This window comes from Triplophysa rosa, linkage group LG1 (assembly GCF_024868665.1).
Source record: "Triplophysa rosa linkage group LG1, Trosa_1v2, whole genome shotgun sequence".
NCBI lineage: Eukaryota > Metazoa > Chordata > Actinopteri > Cypriniformes > Nemacheilidae > Triplophysa > Triplophysa rosa.
Window position 1 is genome coordinate 37,838,428 of NC_079890.1, and position 21,438 is coordinate 37,859,865.

Genomic DNA, 21,438 nt, shown 5'->3' on the forward strand with positions numbered 1-21,438 from the left:
AATTTCATTTTGTTGGGTGAACTACCACTTTAAGCAAAAAGCATCAGCTACCCAGTGGAACATCTCAAGATGTTTTTCCACTCATACTCCTAGCATTTTACACGAAGAGTTTTATTTTGCAGTTTACTTGCATTCTCTGTAAAAGAGATCATTAAAAAAAACTAATATCATCAAATATTGCAACAAACATCAGAACGGCGTTGTCTTGCTTCAATTCATTGTCAAAAACAAATGTGCTTTGCATACCAGTGCAACGGACAATATTAAAAATGACCGTCACTGGTCACAACCATTAAACAGAAAACACAGTAGACATGTTTCCAAAATTCTTCACGTTTATTGCGCAAACAGCAATTACACAGCAGTTGTATGTGGCTGACAGGGTTTAAGCATCTGCAATGGTGACCTCAACCTCTACACCCGGCTCGATGCTGATGCTGGTGATCTGCTTCACGATCTCAGATGGGCTGTGCAGGTCAATGAGGCGCTTATGAATACGCATCTGGAATCTGTCCCAGGTCTTGGAACCTTCACCACAAGGTGTCTTACGGGTTGTGATGCGCAGAGTCTACAAGAAAAAGGCACCGATAGTTAGACCGCTGACAATGTAGTGTACTTGAAGTAAAAATATAAATACTGCATTTTATTCACAATCATGTAGTTCCAAGAACAAACCCGAGTCTGTAGTTTACTATTCTAATTCTGTGCTTCACAGGAAAAAAAAAGGTCAACCGCACACTGGTTTGGAACAAAAGGTGGGTTAGACAATAACAGTGACGAAAATAATTGTTGGTCCTTTCTATGGGTAAAGATATCTGCGATTTTATTCCTTTTTGTTTTTAAAAGACAAACTAAACCCATGAAATAACCAAATGCCCACCTTAGTGGGCATCCTCACAGGTCCCTTCACCTTCAGACTCTTCTCCTTGGCACCACGGATCAAATCAGCGCACACTGTAAGACAAACACTGTTAATGTTAACTACATCTAACCCACCCAGACAAACAGACCAGCCCTGTAGGACAAGGCTCAGAATAGCGTATTTTAAAATCACGTGAAGTCATTACAATATTGTCATCCTCATTGCCATGTTCAGTACACACAGTGACCCAAAAGTAAAAACGTACCCTTCTCCAGAGACTTGACGTTACGGCTGGTCAGGGTGATGCGGATGCGGTGAATGGCCACCTCAGCCTCCACAGGAGCTTTGCCGGTGTCTTTAAATGCCTGTCAAACACAAACGTGATTTACAAAACCATTTAATTGCAAACCTTAGTGACTGTTAATAATCACACATTACATATTTTTAAGCTTCAACATATGTATGCATTTACTAAAATAAAAACATGGTTAATATGTACAAGTATAGCAACCACGTTTTTGACACGCTTATTCCTAATTGTAATGACAGTTTTACCACAAATCAAACTTATTTTAGGTTCCGAAGAAAACCCATAGAAATATGTGAACACTACGGTTAACAAAATTAAACTGGTTACTGTAGTAAAATCATGGTTAATTTTCGTAATGCACATGATGATGCCATGTACGCACATCCCCATAAATCAGCCGTGCCTGCTTAAAACCAGTACAACGCCTCGAGCCAGGAAAGCATGAAATATTTGAGTTTTGTAACGTTACAGCGTAAGAACACAGAGAATGAAAGTGTAAATTTAGTTTAATACAATTTAACGTCAATGAAAGTATACGGTGAAAACATAGCGTCGGGAATGAAGCGCTGCACGTGCTCCCTCGAAAACCTCCTGAACACGTAAACACAGACAAAATCAAACAGTGTATATCAGGAAAGCATCAAGTCTTAAAGGACAAATTACCATGGTTATTATTTCCTGACCGACTTATTCGTAGCAACGGCTTAAACGCGAACAGCGGTGAGTCAGGAAGCGTACGATGCAACCTCACTACGCTTTTACAGGAAAAGAAGGACGAGCGGCCTGCTCGCGCTTTTATAAGACGCATCCGGGTACTTTGCGACGACAACACGTCAGCATGTCCGCCGGAAGACAGGAGAATAATTTCGCGGGAATTTTGCTTGGTCTGAATTGCCATTAAAACTAATACATTTAATATTGTAATTATTTGTTTATTTATACATTTACATTTATTAATGCAACTATTCGTTTATAAGTTTTTGAGACTTTTGGAAAATTGCGTGATTTTTATTCAAGGATGTACGTCATATAAAAAAATATTTTACAGTTGTTCATTTATAGTTACGTACCACATTAGATGTTTGCTAAAGATCGTTAAATAACTTTGAACCCTTATTTATTGTTGATGAAAACGAATTTAACAGTTCAAACAATGGAGTTTATGTTTTTAGAAATCGTTGTAAAGACCTTTTTACTTGTATTTATTTTGTATTATTTTGAAACGTAATAACTCATTTTAAATAAGTATACCGAGTGTTTCGTTATCTTAAAGGGATACTCCACCCACCCCCAAAAAAACGAAATTTCTGTCATATTGTCATCCAAACCTGTATACATTTCTTTGTTTGGTTGAAGACAAAGATAGATATTTGGAAGTATTTTAGCAACGGACAATTCTGGGGCACCTTTGACTACCTTTTTTTACTATAGTCAATGATGCCGCAGAATTTTTAGTTCCTAACATTCTTCCAAATATCTTTAAAGAAATGTATCTAAAAGTCAACAGGTTTGGAACAACTAGAGGATGAGTAGCCTAATTCATGACAACATTTTCATTGGTGAAGTATCCCTTTAATGAAATGGTCATTTGAAATGAATGTAAAATTATTATGAAATTATGATGATTATTAGTAGTATTAGTAGTAGAATCAGTATCTTGGAATTAAATACCACACAGTCTACATTAAGTTGTTCATTGTCAGTGGTCCACTGCTCTTTCTCGCATACATACACATCTGACACAAACTCATAGAGTGAGTCCTTCTTGTATGTTTATTGATCATTCAGTACTGTGGACAGTATTAACACTGGACCAAATCTCTCCTCTCCTCACATAGCAGCAAAGGTCGTCTGAAAACACACAAACAAACACACACTTCATTACACACACGACTGCCAACAGCCTGCCATTCACCCTCCTTAACACAAACCTGACTCAAGTAGCCAGTAAATAAATAACTTTCTCTTTGGATGATGTCATCAGTAGGAGACGAAATGAATAAGCAGCTGTGGCAGCAGGTTTACATGATGGAATCAATGCATTTACACAAACATTCACACACAAACACACAGATATATAGGAATCTGTCTGTCTTAAGCTATACACGTGCAACAGTAGTTTGTAAAATACATTAATGTAAAATATACATGATTAGCAAGCCATTATCACAGGATAGCAATACGGAGACTTTAAAACAACAAGAACACAATGTTACACATCGTTATGGCTGGAATGCTGTCTGTCTTTTCCATCTCTCGTCTTAGGTCATAGGTCAGTACCTCCACGGCCCTCCCCATGCTGCGGTGACATCCAATAGTTGCACCATATTCCAAATACATTAACAATATGGCTCACGTAACCCCCACACACTCACACATAATCCCAACTACTCTAAAACAGAAATGTTAGGAATAAAGGAGGAGAGAAAGTCTGTTGCTCCACCAGGGGCTACACACGGTCCATTAGCAGCATTAACCAACAGATTTATTGCATGAGTGTCACACACAAACACACACACACACACACACACACACACACACACACACACACACACACACACTGTGTTGCGATGGTACCAATGAAAACAAATAAGAGTTTTAAAAGTTGTGGCTCCCAATGATAATGTTCTAAATTCGAGCGATTCTATAGATTCACAACATAAGTCCATGATTCAGCAGCAATAGAAATGAATGACATCACTCTTTCAGAGGACCTCATGGTTGCGGCCCATTCGGCCCACATAGTTCTACACAACTTTGTCAATACTGGAGCCATCGGAAACATACATAAATGAAGTACATAAGTGCTTGCCGAGGGTAAGCGGGGGTTGATTCAACCTTGTTTTTTGCCGTTTGGCTGAAGTCTCATTTGAGAGACACTGACAATTTGATATTTTGTGCAATAAAGCAAAAGAACAAAACAAAAACACTGTATGATGTGTACCTGTAAAAATATCACACGTATAGCATTGTGAATATATGCAAGAACAAAAATCTTCTAGAGAGCTAAATATGACATCTAAACCATTTATAACAATGTTACTTTCACAAATAGTGACGAAACAAAAGCATATTATTTTTCTGAAAGTGCTATTATGAAACGTATGCCCGAAACGGAGGCTTTCCGAACATTTTAAGCTTAACAACCTTCAGCTTTCAAGGAAATAAATCAAAAAACCCCAAACACTAGCTAGCACTTTACCCACACACACAAATCTGCTTTTAGAGGACGCAATTGTTTTTTTAGGGGTGTTCACATTGACAACAACTCGATGGTCAGGGCTACAGTAACCAACTGTATCAAGCGACTTAACACTTAAGCGTCCAATGGTAATCCATTCCTGTCACCTCAAATCGCTAAATCGTTGTCAATGTGAGCATCACAAACTTTCATAGATTCAATTCATAAACCAGCAGGATCCTCCGGCCAGATTCGCAGAGCAGCGTGTCACGACAGGGTCCGTCACAGATTGCAGTTTGTGTTTTGGAGTTTTACGTGACGTCGGTTTCGATTGACACAGCAAAGATTGATATGAACGTCGTGTCTTTCATTGACGGCTTTGATCAGTGCAACAGCCAGCATTATGGTGGATGAGGTTGAAAACGTTTAAGAGCAAGAAGAAAGACAGAAGGATGACTGTGTGAGAGAGAGCGAGACCGTCCATCTTTCCCTTTGTTGGTTTGTATTGTGAAGCAGTTCTGTGCTGGTGTCCGTTGGGGCTCTTATGATGAGCAGCAGCATGAAGGCAAACAGCCATCAAAAATGGAAAAAATAAACAAAAACATCACGAGATGAGCCTTCCTGTCTATAGCTATGAGGGGTTTGGTTGCCTTTGGCTGTGAAGAGGTGCAACACGGTCACTAAAATGCTGGGGGGTCAGTACCCAACAGTTTATGAGCCATAGAAACTAACATAACAAACAGACGAAACGCCATCTTTAGCTTGAGGGAACTCGAAGTTCAAAGTGCTAATGTGAGGACTTGAAAAGCGAAGCTCAATCTGACGGCCGTTTTGTGAGCCAAAAAATTCACTGCAAACAAAGTCCTGCTCTAAAAACACACCCAAACTGTGCCTTTCACTTTTAGTTAAGGTTGTCGGTGATGTTTGGCATCCTCCGCATCTGGATAAAAGCTAAAATGGGTCTTGAAGTAACTAGACGTGTAACATCAAGATGTTCCTTCATCATGCGGTACTGGCTTGAGTTCTGTGCTTGTTTGAATTCGATTAAGTGCTTTAAGGTGAATAAAAGGCAGTGAAGTGTGTGTATTCGGGTTACTGGAAGGCCTGGTGAAAGCGAGGCAGGGTGGTGGTTGTATTCAGAGACGGTGGGTGTGTATAGTTGGGAGTGAGCGTGCTGGTTTGCGAGAGTGTGTGTGAAGTAAGCGTGTGGAGGAGGCTGAGAGACTCGGGTGTGTCTTGCATGGGCATGGTTGAAGGTAGCCCCTCCTCCTGGCTGTAAGGAACTCCCAACGCCGGCACCGCCCCCTGGTTGTAAGGCAGAAAGTTAAACAGCGGAGACAGGAAGTCTAGTGACGATACCGCGTCTCCGGTCGCCATGGCAGCAGCATTTGGCTTGGGCGCTTCCTCGGCCTGTAGCTCTAGCAGGTAACTCTCGAGGTCCCCCCTCAAGGGTGGCGGCGAGTAAGAAGCGTGACCCAGCGGATACCTCAGAGCGAGTGACCCGGATGTCGGCGAGGAGCGCGGCTCCATCAAGTCCACAGGCTCCGCCTTGACCCTCAGCAGATCGTGAGCGTGGCTCTTCTTGACGTGGCGGGTGAGGTGGTCCTTGCGGCCGAACCGCTGGGCACAATACTGGCACAGGAAGTCCTTGCGTCCTGTATGCACGACCAAGTGGCGCCGCACATCCTTGCGGGTGTAGAAACGCCGCTCGCAGTGTTCGCACTGATGGCGCTTCTCTTTCGTGGCGGCGGCGCTTTTCCCGGCGTGGCCGCGCAGGTGCTCCAGCAGCAGGGGGGTGCTCGGGTATGGCTGCAAACACACCTGACATGTCAGGTCTCCGCGGTGGGCGGCGTGCAGGGCTTGATGCCTTCGGAAGCCCAACTTGGTATTGTAGCTCTTGCCACATTCCGTGCAGCTGAAGGCTTCTTTGTTGGGGTCGTGCGTGTGGAGGTGATTCTTCAGGTGGTCCTTACGATGGAACATCTTCTCGCAGTAGCTGCACTTGTGTGTCTTTTCTGGCGAGTGTGTGGCCATGTGCCTGCGGACACAAATACGCATTGGTGTTAGTTTAACCTGTTTGATTCTGCATAAATCTAAAGAGTTAAGATTTGAGAGGTTGTAAAGATCTTAATATTATTGGTCTAACAGGATTTGAAGACGATTTGCTATGCTAACCCTGTTGGGGACAACAGCATCCAAACACATGTGCTGCCGTTTACAGTAGGCCCTATCTCTGTTGTTCCAGTCCCAACAAATGATGTTGTTGTACTTGGGAAAACATGGTCTCTATACAATCTCAGACCACCTGTTTTAAGAGACGAGTGAGACACGACAGATCCACATAAGCTCATAAAAGTGCAAGTGAGCGAGGCCTACCGTAGCAGTTTATACTTGGAGACAAAAGCCTTGTTACAGTCGTTGTGCGTGCAGCGGTACGGCCTCTCGCCCGTGTGAGAGTACGAGTGGACCTTCAGCTTCTCCAAACTGTTGAAGGACTTCTCACACAACTGACACGAGAAGTTCTTCCTCACTTTTCCCTCCACTCTCCTCTTCCTCGACCGGCAGCGCTCTGCCACGGTGGGGCAGTCATTAGGTGCTACGGTCGCCATGGCAACTTAGCGGCAGCGGGCCATGTGGTGGACGCGTGCGATGTGTCCCTGCGCAGGCAGAGTGAGAGATTCCAAATCTTTAGCACAGCAAAAACACAGCGCCCTACAGGAGACACAGAGGACTATGCATTACAATCCAGAAATGTGATTCTCAACTTTACATTACATGCATTCACATCCGACCGATAGAACATCCACATACCACATTACAAAACCCATAAAATAACCATGACAATTCTTATCAGTGTGGACTTCACCCAAAAATTACAAATGATGTCATTATGGTTGCAAAATCACAATGTTTTAATATATCACAAACTTGCGTATATATATATATATATATATATATATATATATATATATTCAAAGTTTTAGGTTGAAAGTTTTAAATTCATTATTCTGATTCCAAACCATGCTGGTTTATTTGCAATTTGCGAAGATTTTATAAAAAAAAAAGAGAGAGAAAGAAAGACAAGCAGGGAAAACTCCTTTGTTTTTGTTTACCTGAATTATCTTGAAATTTTCAGATTGATATAACTACACCAAGTTCAGAAAAGTGTTAATTAAATTGCTGTTTTGTTAACATTGACATCGGACTTGTTATTAAGTACAGTAAAACACGACTGTTGACTTTCAGTATTTTAGCAATTCTCTTCCAAGAAACACTGTGTGTTGGTTGTATCATTCAGTCTTTAAATATATTGTAATATAATTTTAATTAATTTATACAAACATAAAGCATTAATATATCACATACTACATATCACATATCACATTTATCTTTGATATTGTGCAGCCCTACACTGTAAAAAAATTCTGTAGAAATTACAGTATTACTAGCAGCAGTTTGCCAGTAACTTACTGTAGATTTACATTCATGTAATTTACTGGCAAAAGTTTGTTCAAAGATAAATGAACATCAAACATTAATAACAAGTCTTTATCTTTACAAAAAAAAAACTATAAAAAGCATTCTGGGAACCAAAATAAGAAAAAAAACAGAAAAAGGTTGATGAGGATTTCTGGTTCCCAGAATGCTTTGCATGAGGCTGTTATTTTATAGTTTTTTCTGTAAAGATAAAGACTTGATAATGTTTAATGTTCAATTATTTTTGAATAAACTGTTGCCAATTAATTAGATAAATATAAATCTACAGTAAGTTACTGGCAACTAGCTGCATAACTACAGCATTTTTTTTACAGTGTAGTTGTTATATTTAACTACTTAAAATAATCTTGCAATGACATAAACTTTATTTCACAAAGCTTCAGACCGAAATACTTCAAATATGGACCATGGGGTTGCCAGAACTGTTGTATGAGAAAGACCTTCAAACTTGTTTAACAAAATCTTATTTGTGTTCCACCAAATGACAGAATGTTCACTTTTAGTAGTCCTTATTCCATTCCATATAATACAGTTGCAAACACAGTCACTTCAATGCAGCGATTAGCCTATTTTCCACAAAAACATTCAAGACATACTACTTAACCTAAACACAAGCAAAGATCATGTGATGAAGTGACATAAACATCAGAACGTAAGTGTACACAAACATGCATCTCTAACAGATCTCACCCTTAAGTTTACATAATTCATCTAATAATTCATCCTTAATGATAAAAATGCAGTGCAGATGTTGCCAATCACTACAGCAAGATACATAACTGTGAAACTATACAAGAAATGCATATTCAAAACACAAAAAAGATATGCAGGAATTACAGACTGAATAAAGAGCACATCGCTGTAGTCTTTCTGAAACACTGAATCTCCATATTTCTTGATTTCTTGAAATCATTATTACTCATTATGTTTATCACTAGGTTTGCAAATATCTAACCTTTTTTTGTTTATCGTGAATTCAACTAAAATCAGTTCTGAATATATTTGTTTAGCGAAACCTTTAATACTGTGGATTATTTACAACATTTGCATTTGTACTATAAAGGTAGCAATCGTAATTGTTCATCTTAAAATGTATTTTAATTAATTTGATTCAATTGCTGCATTACATAAGAGAAATGGTTATAAAAAATGCACCCTAACATGGCCCTTCAATAAAATGTTGTCCCTTTATGAAGCATTAATTTCAGACAACACTTGAATGTATGCTTGTGCTCTATGTAGAGTTTAATAGCAGCAGGCAAGAATAATGATGTGTTATATCAAAGTTCAGTCAATTTATTGCAGATCATAATCATGTGGCAGAATGAATAAACTATAATTGTTCTTTCGCTCATTATTTCAACAGAAGGTTACGCTGATGTTTTGTAATGATAACTTAAAGTACAGAAAAACTCCCTTTTAGGCATGGGCCGGTATGAGATTTTGACGGTATGATAACCTCACGTCGGTATATCGCGCTTTCACAGTGTTGCAATTGCAGCTTTAAAGTGGGTGCTTCTTGTAAAAAAAAACTTTTCCCCTTGAGCACAATATATTTTATTCTTAAGCAACACACAATATTTGGTACAATACTAAACATGTACAGTATATCAGGTTAATTCAGTGGTTCCCACATTTTTGAAAGCACGGCACCCCTTTCTAGTCATTTTTACATGCATTTCTATAGCTTGCATGCATACATACACATATAAATATAAGTAAATTAAATGCAGATGAACTAACATATACCTTGAAACTGGTTTTCGACTGTTTACTCCCTTTAGATATTGTATCAATTAATTGTATGCAGAATTAATAAAAAAAAGTGTTTACAACTCTTTCCTAGTAATGTGTTGTTGTTCTGTCCCTTCTCATGAGCTCAAGCAGTTTTGACGTTTTAATTTCTGCCAATGCCCCATCATAAAAATACATGAAATTCTTTGTAACACTGTACAACTTCTTCCACTAACAAACATTTGATATTATGCTGAACACATCTTTACATCATTTGTCATGTCCAGGATTATTGCCCAACAGAAAGAGAAATTAATTTGTTAAATGATGATTTGAGGATCCGAAGAATCAAATGAATCAGAATTAAATTCATCATTTTTGTATGTACATATACTGAGTATCTGAAAGCATTTTCAGAATGCAGTCTTCAGAGCCCCTGTTTCAGCAAGCTCAGAATCAAAATATTGCCATTAAATCACTGTCAACAAAATACTTGAAAACCTGATTGTGTAGAAAAGTTTGGGTTTTGATGCAGCTCTGTTTGTCATACGACACAATAAAAAGGTTGTTTACAGTATGTAAATCTTAGTACATGTTTTTAAGGATATTAACAATGTTCCATAAAGGTTGTTTCTCAAACTCTATATATTTTTTATTAAATCTAAAGATCTAAACTTATACTTGATATCCTTTTTTATGACTAAAATTTATTAAGAATTAAAATACTTTTAAAAATACTTAATAATTATTACAGAAATTAATAATAACTTGTTTGACATCAATAATTGGTTTTAACATTTTATTTTAACATTAAAGTATAATTAAACATAACATAATCACAGTAAAGAATATATATATATATATATATATTTATCCCTTAGACAGATTCTGAACTTTATTACCCCAAAGCTTAAATGTTATGTTTTGTTAAGTCCTATATGGTTAAACATATTCTTCTAAACTTTTTGATCAGTAGTAAAAAGAGATTCTGCATTGCACATTTAATTTAAAATAAATGATGCACAAGAAAGCAAACATAAATTATCTATGTCTTACAACCTTAATAATAAAGTGTCTTAAATGATTAGTTTTAAAACATACTTATTATTATTTTAAAACATGTTTTTAAAAGACTTGCATTGTTCTGCAAAAAAAATATATACTTAAATATGTAACTTTTTTTACTTAATATTCAATAGAACATTCACTCAATAGTTATAAGCTGAATATCTCATTGGAAAGATTTCCAATTTTAAGATCCTTAATTTCATCAAATAAGTAATGTTAAACGTATTCACTTTTAGAGTAATAATTTATTCCAGTGGTTCTTAAATTATTGCTTGCGATCTATAAAAATTACAAAACATATAAAAGAATACAATTTTATTGAATATAGTTTCTTTAGAGATCACAAACAGCTAAAGAAATATTATATAGTCTATAAGCAATGCTTCATCACATGATTCTTAGAGAAAACAGCAAAATTCTTAACATAACTTATTTATAAGCCATATTTCAACATTTTGCTGCACCAAATCGCCATTTCATCGCACAAGTTCATAACTTTTGTTTCAACTTATTCAACCTTCCACCGGACATAATTTTATAAATAATAGAGGTCTTTATATGCAATTTGATACGTTTTACTGATAGACTGGTATTTTTAAACGCTACGCAGGTAACTTTGACTTTTATGCTGTTGTTTTTTCCACAGACCGCGAACTTAACATTATATCAGCTGCACAGCATTCGTAACAACTGCGCAGTAAACCCGATGACCCCCTTCAGCTCAATGGCTATAAAAAAGAACATCCAGGAGCAATAAACACGGGGTCCTTCATGCCCCCTTTCAGGAGGGGAGTCTCTCGACCCCCTCCCCAATCCACTGCATCTACCCATACTCGTACACAAAGCACCCCCACAACAAAACTCTCTCACACATATCAAACGAACACCAAAGCGTCTGAATTCACATGACAGAATATCTTTTGCCTTCAAAGCAGAGATTTTAGCAACTCTAACCTTATAATACGGCCAGATGCTCGCGCGTTCCCGCACGAGCGCCATATCACATGCACACGCTCCCCTATATCCATATGAAACTAGGCCTATGTGATTGCACGCTATATAATAAATCTGCTGTGATATTCTGCAGGACTGCACCACACCCTGACTCACAGCATCCAACAACGCTGATATGACTGATTATTGACTTCTTAGTAGTTAAATCAAACGGACGTCATATCTTTAAGGCTAAACACATTTAATATCGATTGCCATTCATCAATAACTTAACTAAAGTGTTTAATAATAGTAAGTTGGACATGGGAACTAGGATGGACAGAACGTGGACAGATGGCCATACAGCAGTTTAGCATCGCGCAATTAGTCCCCCTTCATTCTCCCACCATCTTGGTTGTTTGCGTTATTGACAAGCAACTTTCTCTTCCGATAATGAGCCACAGTGCAACTTTGTAAGACTCTTTGACACCTCCAACACAGGCAATAAGTACACCGACTGCGACTCCGAAAGTGATAACGTTTTAAAACTCCCACAAAACGAAACCTAGTGAAACGTCGCTTTAAAACCAACTGCAAACACGCAAAGGTTCTTTTAACGCAAACAGTGTTTACTTTCGCCTCGCGTGCACGTTCATGTCAAAATATTCGCACCGTGTCTGTCGAGTGCATTTTATTTCTTTTTTTTCGGCATTTAAACGCGCGTGAGTTCGCCACCGCTACCTTCGTAGCGCCTTCGTTATTATATTCAGAGAAAAACAGAAAACAGAGAATAATGTGGAAAAAAACTTCACTAAACTTTTTCACACAACTACACGCCTTTCTGTGTTTATTGACATTCGTTGAGGCGCAACGTGACGCGACAGAAACAAATAACAGATTTTTTGCGGTTTTCTGTATCGTTCGCTCTTCCGCAGCTTTTCTCTCAAGTCCCGAGTTGGGCGCTGATTAACACAAACTTTTTTTCTCCAGCTCACCCCTCTCTCATAATTTGAATAACCCCGATATTTTAATTGAAAAACGCCGTAACAATTTTGTTAACTGGCGTGAAACTCACCGTGGGAGCGTTAACATCCTTTCTACGGCGTTTTTCTTGACTTTCAACTATTCCCCGGATTTTTTGTAATTTTTTTCTCATATTTTTTGCTGGACGCGGCGGGCCTAAAAATTGTTTGCTTTCCCCTCTTTCCAGCAGCCATTGTGTATGCGCTGCGATGCAACCGAACTGCGCTTTGGCCACGCCCACCGCGGTGACCCTCCTCCCTCTAACTTGTGATTTGTGTAACAAACTGTCATTTTTATTTAACTGTCACTGACTGCCCCGTTCACAAAATCCAAAATTAAGGGACTCGTCGGTGATTCTGTCAATCGACACGACTTCGTTTAGTCGAAAGACGGGATAACAGTCTCCGAACTCATTTTATTGGCTAAAACAGGCGTCAGTCCACGCCAACGTGACGCGTGAGTCTCGCCTGCTAGCGGTTTGATTGGCCATCGATGCCTGTCAGTCACCCAAGGGTAAACCAGCTAGTTGCGCCGTGTTTTTAAATGTGACGCTTGTTGTGACATGAGGGAAGGTTGAATGTTTTAGTGCGGGACGTCGGTGTAAGTATTACGATAATAAAATATTGCTTGAATCCAAGCATGCACTATTTGTCATTTCCATGGGTATTTGTAAATAAAAATGAAAAACTTTAAACGCGAAGTTTAATTTAGCCTAGCTATTGCTATAAGTCTCCGCTCACCGGTTTGAACGACAGTGAGGTTAGTAGAGCGTTTGGTAACTTGCACTGTTGAGACAAGTTAACAGGGGGCTTGGTTAGGATAACAGTGTAGTAAACATGGTTTTGGTGGATCGATAACCGTTTATATTACCATAGTTTTACTTAAGTACCGTGGTTAAACTATGCGTATTGTAGGTTTAACTGCAATAACAATAGGCTACGACTGCTACAATTGGCAGTGCATCTCTAACATTTTGTGTTCTAAACATTTTAAGGCGTTTTTTTATGTGAAAACTTCATATCCCCACATGTCATAGCGATTGTGTGTGAATCTATAATGACATTCCCTTTGTAACATCCAATTGTAAAGCAGATGCATTTGAAAGATGAACAGTAAATCCAGTCCTCAGAAGGTCCGGAATGTGGATCGCAACCCTTGCATTGAGGTCAGTCAGTCACAATTACATTTTTACCATTTATTAGGGATGTAACGATTCACTCAGCTCACGATGCGATGCGATTCACGATTCTGATCTCACGATGCGATTTATTCACGATTTACTCACGATTTATTTTTACAAAATGAGTTGAAACAAATTAGAAATGAACAACTTCCCTTGCATTATTTCTTAAATGCTTCACGTTTCTTTGTATAATAAAATAATGTTTTATTTCAAATAACAAAACTAAACTGCAATTTTATAACAAATTAATAATAGAAAAAGTCTCTTTAATATAAACAAACTAATACTGTCAATGCTTTTCTTGGATTATTTAGCATTTAAGAAATATCAGCATGCCCACGTTTAGGTTTGCAGTGAACATGGCGGCCCCTGCTGTTCAAAAAATGTATTGCGATTCAGTTCAAACCTCAACCGATTTGAATCGTCACACATTATAATCGATTTTCAACCGGCTCACGGTGAATCGTTACATCCCTACCATTTATTAGTAAAAAAAATTATGTTTTCAGTCTGAGTTTTATCTGTAGGTTTATCACTATCTCATACATCATAACAGTGCTGTCAAACCTTACGTGTGCACAGGAGAGCGACGGTTCTCAAAAATGCCTGGATGCATACAACTACGATAAGAACATGTGTTCTGCATACTTCTTGAGGTATAAAAACTGCAGGAAGTACTGGGTAAGTATACAGGGACACCACAGAATATTCAAGATTTGAAAAAGGTAACATTGGTGATTGATGTTAAATCATTTATTTCGATGCTGACGGTGCAGAAGGTTATAGTTTATGTTTGCTCTTTCAATATTTGTCTGTCTCGCTCAGCATGCCGTGATGGCTCAGCGAAGACGTGATGGAGTCAAACCGGATATGCCGGCCGCTGAGGAGCGAGAGCGGATCATTGCGGCCCTCGGAGGGAAACCCTACTGACGGCACATCTGTGGTCAGCGCTTATGTGCTCATTTCACCTCGCTGTAAGAGAACTCTTTATCAGAGGAGGAACATTACGAACCCCAGCATGCTGTTCTGTGCGAGGAGAGAGCAACGAATACCTCTTACTCGCACCACCAGTGACAGGCAATTAAAACCTCATTCAAGAAGCACTCATGAGCATTGTTATAAAGAGTTGGAAGTTTAAATGAGGGTGTGTTTTAAAACGGTGTGTATTCAGTTTCTTTGTATTTGTAAATTATGTAATTGCCAAAATAAGCACTGAAATGAACATTAAATAATGATTAAATCAATATATATGGACTTGTGAGTAATGAAGACAAGCAGTCAACTGGTGTGTTTTGACAAACATTGGTTGACAGGGTCAGAGATGGACAAGATTTGGTAAATGCAACAAGCCGTATATTTTGTTTGTTGGCATTAAAGACATCACAGCACACATCCATGTTTGTTTTTCAAAACATTTGGTATCTTTGTACCATGAGACATTTAGACATAATAGACATTTTTGGTAGTGTGTCAAATCGTGAAGCAAAACAAAACAGGTGTGCTTCTTTACAGGTGTGCGTAGATTTTATTCAGTGTCCACATGGGGGCGCCATACTCCCATTACAAATCCTGCATCATGCTATGATGTGTCTGACTTGAAACTACTTGTACGAGACCAAGGCTCAGTATGATTATTAATGGCTCAGATACCTGAAAATTATTACCCTAAAAATATAACAATGTGTTTCTCCTACGTTTATTAAACAGGAAAGCTGTAGGTGTGCCCTTAATGGCCGTACAGTTAAAGTGAGCTCTCTAGTGCACTCCTCCTCATGTCATGAGCCCTGGTGACTAATGTGTGAGTCACTTATAAATGTGACTCTCATCTGCTTTTTAACATTAAAACAAAGAAACACGATTACGTAAGGCCGTCGAAAATAGGAACTAAAAAAACAATTTAGCTGCTAATAAATTTAATAGCTTATAATGCAGATATGTCGTATTAATTTTAAAACGTAAAACAAAATGTAGGCAATAACAGAGGAAATGTTCTTTTGTAGCCTTTACAGTATCTACACAGAACTGTTCAAACAAAAAACGACTCCCAAGAATTATTCACTGGAGTATAACGTGTGACATGTAGGTGAATATGTGAGTATTTGTATTGTGTCTAGATCAGATGCTAATGAAATACACAAGTTTGTGTGTTGAATAAAAAGCCACTCCTTTGTTAGACATATGTTTAAATGTATTAATAAGAGCCATAATACAAATAAATGCCAAGTATAATTAAAAGGCATATTGGATTAGGTAAATCGTTTCCTTCATACAATCTATCAGTCATAAAATAGTTTAAATTATAAAATACTTGAGATACAACAGGATACTTCAGTTTAGGAGGTTAATACAACAACATAGTACTAAATATGACACGTACGATGTGCAATAATCTAATGTATAGTTTTGGAAACGGAATAGCATTATCTTATTATTTTGTAAGGTCAAGTCTGTATCCAACATTCTACTTTAAAAACTTCAACAAGATGAGCTTTAAATGTTTAAAAAACAAAAAATGGATTTACTGTGGAAGTGCAGAAAACACAGAGTAAGTGCTTATGGAATTTGTCAGGTTGAATTATCGCCTGTTATAAAGTTGCCAAAGCAGACCTTCATAATTGTTTACGTCTGTGGGCCAGGAGGACACGACATCACTTCCTGTCACATGACCCACTGTGCTCAGTCTGTGGTCCACTGGTTGTTTCTCAACACTTCTAATGGCTGAGATCAGTCGCTCTTTTTTCCATTACCTTTGAACTTAGCCATGAAGTTGAACGCTCCCAGATATTCACCAAGCAGCACACCCATTTTAGTGGGTAAAAAACTGCAGGTAAAACAAAGAGAGATTGTCATGCGCATGCACACTAGTAAGAACACAACACACAAACCTCAATTTTATCACTTAGCAATGGCAAACCTACTTATCGCCTGATAAAAAGACCACAATAATCTCACATGTGTATTTAGATTGTACAACAATGTTTGAAATTGCTGCAAAACAAACATCAGAGATTTAAAGGGATACTCCATCCCAAAATGAAAATTCTGTCATGAATGACTCCACCCCAAGTTGTTCCAAATCTGTATACATTTCTTTGCTCTGTTGAACACAAAGAAAGATATTTAGAAGAATGTTAGCAACTGACATTTCTGGGGTAGTCAAAAAATGGTAGTCAACGGTACCCCAGAACTGTTTGCTTTTCTAAATTCTTCAAAATATCTTTTGTGTTTAACAGAGCAAAGAAAAATATACAATGTTTTTTTTCTACTATGGTAGTCAATGGTGCCCCAGAAATGTCAGTTGCTACTGTTTTTCCAAATATCTTTCTCTGTGTTCATCAGAACAAAGACATTTATATGCATTTATATATAGATTTGGAACGACTCGAGAGTGAGTAAATGATGACAGAATTTTCATTTTTGGGTGGAGTATCCCTTTAATATGAGAGCATTTTTTAAAAGAACAATTTTGAGCTAGAGCTATGACATCCACATTAATTTGATAGCTCTGTACTCTTTTCTAATATGCTATGCAAACATACAGGTCATATAGGTGGAAGTTAACTTAAGTTAATGTTTAGCTTCAGCATCTATTGAGAATCTGTCCTGTCAACCCGACTGTTAAGTGAACATTTGTGAAGAGAAACTCGGATAAACGCAGGTTCGGTATGACTTACTTCTTCATAGCGATGGCGATGTAGATGCTACGAGGCATGTACAGATAAACCTGTTCCTTTTGAACAGCATCCACAATTTTCCTGCATGCATACTCCGGGTCTAAAATAGGCATGAGTCTGGGCCATCTGCAAAGCACACGCACACGCATCACTATGAATCAGCACAAAATTCCAGAAGATTGAAACATCCATCATTCCAAACATTCCCTCCATAGATGGAATAAATAGACTGAGATTTACACCATCATCTATAACAAAGTAAAGCATGTTTTTAAGTATTGCCTGAGCTGCATAAATAACAAAATATCCTGTTGATTGACAGATATCTGACCCACGTGCATGCAATACACCGGCCAAGCATTTGCATCAGCGAAGCGTTTTAATCTCACTTTGTGTTAGCGCCTTCAAACATGCCAGTGTTAATGAAGAAGGGGCAGACTATGGTGGTCTTCACTCCATCACAGCCAGAGGCCAACAGCTCCAGAGCCATGGACTCAGCGAAGCCAATCGCGGCAAATTTACTCGCACAATAGTCTGTATAAAGCATTCAAAACAATGACAAAATCTGCACTTCTTTGAAAAAACAAACGGACTGTTTGTATGTGCTGTCGGAGAGAAAATGTACCTGCCAGTCCATTGACTCCGATCAGCCCAGCAGAACTCGCAATGCTGACCAGATGACCGTGATTAGCAGCAATCATTGCGGGGAGAAAAGCCTTGTACATCTAACAGGACAGAGACATACATGCATGAGCAGTGTTTACTTTTCACACCTTACACAGACAGACAGACAGACAGACAGACAGACAGACAGAGGTTTACCCAGAAGTGAGCGAGGCTGTTGACCTCCAAAGTCTTCTCTATCAGAGCATCGGGAGAATCCATGAACTTCTTCCCAGTGACAATTCCTGCATTATTGACCAAAATGGTGACATCACCAACCTCACGCTTTACCTGAGTAAACAGAGAACAGTCACGATCCTTGTTTAAATATTACACTAATAAAACTGAAGTTAAGTAGATTAACTGTAATGAGAAACTCAATGTACAAAACAAGACAGATGTTTAAATATTCGCAGTATATAATGGAGGTTTCCAAACGGTCCTGAATGGTCCTACAATGTAATAAAAAAAGAAAAAGTAAAAAGAATCACGATTTTATCTTATGAATAGTGAGTGTTTTAATTCCTACTATTACCTAAATGTATATTTATAACACAATTTTATACTGTAATATACTTTATTATTTACCATAGTTAATAGTAAAAATGAAAGTAGGCCTATTCTACATTAATAACTACAGTAATTCAATTAGCCTACCTACACTGACAGAAATACACTGTAAAATTACAGGATATAAGGATATCTAAATATAATCAATTATTTTCCTCGTTTTTCTTGTAAATTTGCTGCCTTTTTCTGTAATTGTACAGTTTTTGACTGTATTTCAAAAAGAAACTGTAAAAATAAAATCTTGTAAAAAACGTAAATAAACTGTAAAACGGAAACAGGTTTTCCTGTAAAATTACATGTTTCCCCATTTCCTTGTAAATTTGCGGTCTTTTCTGTACATTTATGTTTTTTTTACGTATTTCAAAAATACATAAAAAACAGTACAATTCTGTACAATTACGTTTTTTCCCAGTACAGTCAATACTACACAACACTGTAAAAAACATTAACAAAGTATAGTAATTACCATAATGAACTACAGAACAACGTCATTTACTACAGTTTACTATAGTAAATGTTAAAAGTAGGCTATACTACAGTATTTAGAGCTGGTCAGCTCACTATAGTTAATTCGGTAACACTTTACATTAAGCTTCCCTTCATAAAGCATTTATAAATGTGTTCATTAATAATTAATAAGTCATTTACAAATGCATTATAAAGCAGTTATAACTGCATAAATAAAAAGGGGGATTCTAACGAAATACCTGCCAAATAGTGAGCCATTTTAAACTCACATGTTATAAATGCTTAATAAATGTATTTATTCATTATTTGTTTGACTCGAAAGCAGATTCATTATTATCTTGATGTTGTTTGCAAAATAGGCTGTCAGACGGGAGACTGTAGGGTGTTATGTTGGCTTTTCTTATTATTGTTTATGTCATATCACTTTTCAAACCATGTTGCTTACTTGATCCCACTCCGAATGTATTACGGTGCTTTCCAGAATGCCTTCAGATCATGATGCTTATCCAAAGCAGTTTTTTCTTGCTTACCAAGATAACGTCATCAAACTTTAGATCACTTTTTAACACTAAATGCACAAAGGTTGTTGTAAACTTGTTTGTTTACGATGTTTTATTAATGATTCAATTACTTCCAATAGTTAAATCAAAACCAGAAAACATTTATTTATTATTTATTGTAGAAACAGAATGCTTGCTCACAAGGCTACATCTCTGATGTGTGAATCATACATTTAGAAGTATTGACAGCCCACGAAAGTGGACTTTAAAGAAAAGTGGATGCCTGTGAAGTATTCATTCACAACTTCAAAACAAAAAAATGTTATAAAACCATGAAAGTGTGCCTTATACAACACAATACTACCAATAGGCAGCTAAGGCCACATTTTACTACAGTAGTAAATACTACGTAAACTACAGTATTTGTTCTTGTGGGCTGACATGGAAAGTGTGTCCTTTTGTGTGCCTTGTATTTGTACGTTACTTCATTACCTGACTCGCGACCCTGTACACCTCCTCCCGGTCGCTGCAGTCACAGGTGTACGCGTACGCGCGCGCCCCGTGCATGTCTCGAACCATGCGCGCTGTCTCATTGTTGCCCTCCTCGTTGATATCCCACAGCACCAGGCGCGCACCCAGCCGCGAGAACTCCAAGGCCATCAGGCGCCCGATGCCGCTGCCCGCCCCGGTTAACAGCACCAGTTCCCCGGATACACTCTTCCTCCGGACCGGTATAATAAATCGCACGAGCGACTCTAAACAGTAGAACAGCGACCTGGCGAGAACCCACAGCGTCTCCAACAAGAAGTGCATGATGATGGCGAGCAGATCCCGGAGACGCAACGATTATTTCGTTTCCACAGCAACGATACTCCTACACGCACGACGCTTTCGACAACGCACTTGTAAAGTGTTATCGTATAAAATCGAGCGGTCACCTCAATTGCGCGCACTTGTTCGGCTCATTCGTGCGTTTTTAACCGAGCGGTTGCGCTGTCGACCTTCGGTCCGTGTTTTAACTCTTCGTGTTTACCCTAAAGACAAAGTTCAGTGTTTCGTTTATCGAGGGCAGTAACGGGACAGTATGTGATGGGCGCGGCATATGTTTAACTATTTGACGCCCGAGGCGATTGCGTCTCTCCGCATTCAAAGAGTTTTACTGGAGTGACTTCAACTTAATCCTTCACTCTGAATCGAGAACAAAGAGAGTCAACTAATGTTTTAATGCAAAGTGCTGTTTTTTTTTAGTGTGACTGGGAACTAATAGGTTTTATCTACAAGCTTTACATCGGTTGAGCCACCTGTGTGAACTTTCACCTGCTTCAGGGGGTTTGTCTGAACGGTTTGCATTATGTACCCAACAGTCTATATGATGCAATTTAATCAGTAACATGTGTATTGTTTAGGCCTATCTTTAATAATGTATTTTTTGTTTACCGTAAAGTGAACTGAAAACAGGATTCGTTATGTTAATATATTTACTCGCTCGTGCATGGGGCTTAGTTGCTGGATGCATTATTTTTATTTGACACATTTGTTTGGTTGGTTATGGGAAATGCTGTTGTATGGAAAACACTTTGGTCAACTTGAGTTGGGTTTAAATGTGCTGCGTAAATAAATCAATAAAATACTCAATATAATCTGTTTTATAGGTTTAAAAGAAAAATCTACTGCTTCCGTCATTGTGAAGGCTACTGCAATATGCACTGAATTAGACGAAGTACATATCAACTGGTCAAGCAGTACATTCTATACTAGCATGTGTGGGGTG

The 21,438-nt window shown here is 38.1% G+C and overlaps 4 protein-coding genes and 1 non-coding gene across 8 annotated transcripts; 1 reads left to right on the top strand and 4 right to left on the bottom strand.

Annotated features, from left to right (window-relative positions):
- Positions 1 to 317: 317 nt before the first annotated feature.
- On the bottom strand, positions 318 to 1,968 carry rps20 (ribosomal protein S20). Its single transcript, XM_057337878.1, has 4 exons — positions 1,836 to 1,968; positions 1,128 to 1,227; positions 881 to 954; positions 318 to 568 (listed from the first exon to the last, which is right to left on the bottom strand). Exons 1-4 carry the CDS (start codon positions 1,836 to 1,838, stop codon positions 386 to 388), a joined length of 360 nt encoding a protein of 119 aa, XP_057193861.1. The 5' UTR covers positions 1,839 to 1,968; the 3' UTR covers positions 318 to 385.
- LOC130563296 (small nucleolar RNA U54) lies at positions 1,023 to 1,089 on the bottom strand. The gene has a single exon (XR_008964091.1). It is a non-coding gene; the product is annotated as a small nucleolar RNA U54 (small nucleolar RNA).
- Positions 1,969 to 2,933: 965 nt separating the features above from the next.
- Positions 2,934 to 12,824, bottom strand: plag1 (pleiomorphic adenoma gene 1). Of its 3 annotated transcripts, none has more exons than XM_057340901.1 (3): positions 12,662 to 12,824; positions 6,730 to 7,010; positions 2,934 to 6,391 (listed from the first exon to the last, which is right to left on the bottom strand). In XM_057340901.1, exons 2-3 carry the CDS (start codon positions 6,960 to 6,962, stop codon positions 5,446 to 5,448), a joined length of 1,179 nt encoding a protein of 392 aa, XP_057196884.1. In that variant the 5' UTR covers positions 6,963 to 7,010; positions 12,662 to 12,824; the 3' UTR covers positions 2,934 to 5,445. The 3 variants fall into 3 exon arrangements, with proteins under 3 accessions (XP_057196884.1, XP_057196875.1, XP_057196893.1); XM_057340892.1 differs by having other exon boundaries at positions 6,730 to 7,065; XM_057340910.1 differs by lacking the exon at positions 6,730 to 7,010.
- A 261-nt stretch (positions 12,825 to 13,085) lies between these two features.
- On the top strand, positions 13,086 to 15,011 carry chchd7 (coiled-coil-helix-coiled-coil-helix domain containing 7). Of its 2 annotated transcripts, none has more exons than XM_057340935.1 (4): positions 13,086 to 13,209; positions 13,699 to 13,774; positions 14,375 to 14,473; positions 14,618 to 15,006. In XM_057340935.1, the coding sequence occupies exons 2-4, from the start codon at positions 13,715 to 13,717 to the stop codon at positions 14,720 to 14,722; spliced, it is 264 nt and encodes an 87-aa protein (XP_057196918.1). In that variant the 5' UTR covers positions 13,086 to 13,209; positions 13,699 to 13,714; the 3' UTR covers positions 14,723 to 15,006. The 2 variants fall into 2 exon arrangements, with proteins under 2 accessions (XP_057196918.1, XP_057196925.1); XM_057340942.1 differs by having other exon boundaries at positions 13,142 to 13,209; positions 13,702 to 13,774; positions 14,618 to 15,011.
- A 996-nt stretch (positions 15,012 to 16,007) lies between these two features.
- sdr16c5b (short chain dehydrogenase/reductase family 16C, member 5b) lies at positions 16,008 to 20,976 on the bottom strand. The gene is made up of 6 exons (XM_057340923.1): positions 20,160 to 20,976; positions 18,289 to 18,420; positions 18,092 to 18,191; positions 17,856 to 18,000; positions 17,467 to 17,592; positions 16,008 to 16,613 (listed from the first exon to the last, which is right to left on the bottom strand). The coding sequence occupies exons 1-6, from the start codon at positions 20,478 to 20,480 to the stop codon at positions 16,517 to 16,519; spliced, it is 921 nt and encodes a 306-aa protein (XP_057196906.1). The 5' UTR covers positions 20,481 to 20,976; the 3' UTR covers positions 16,008 to 16,516.
- Positions 20,977 to 21,438: the final 462 nt, after the last annotated feature.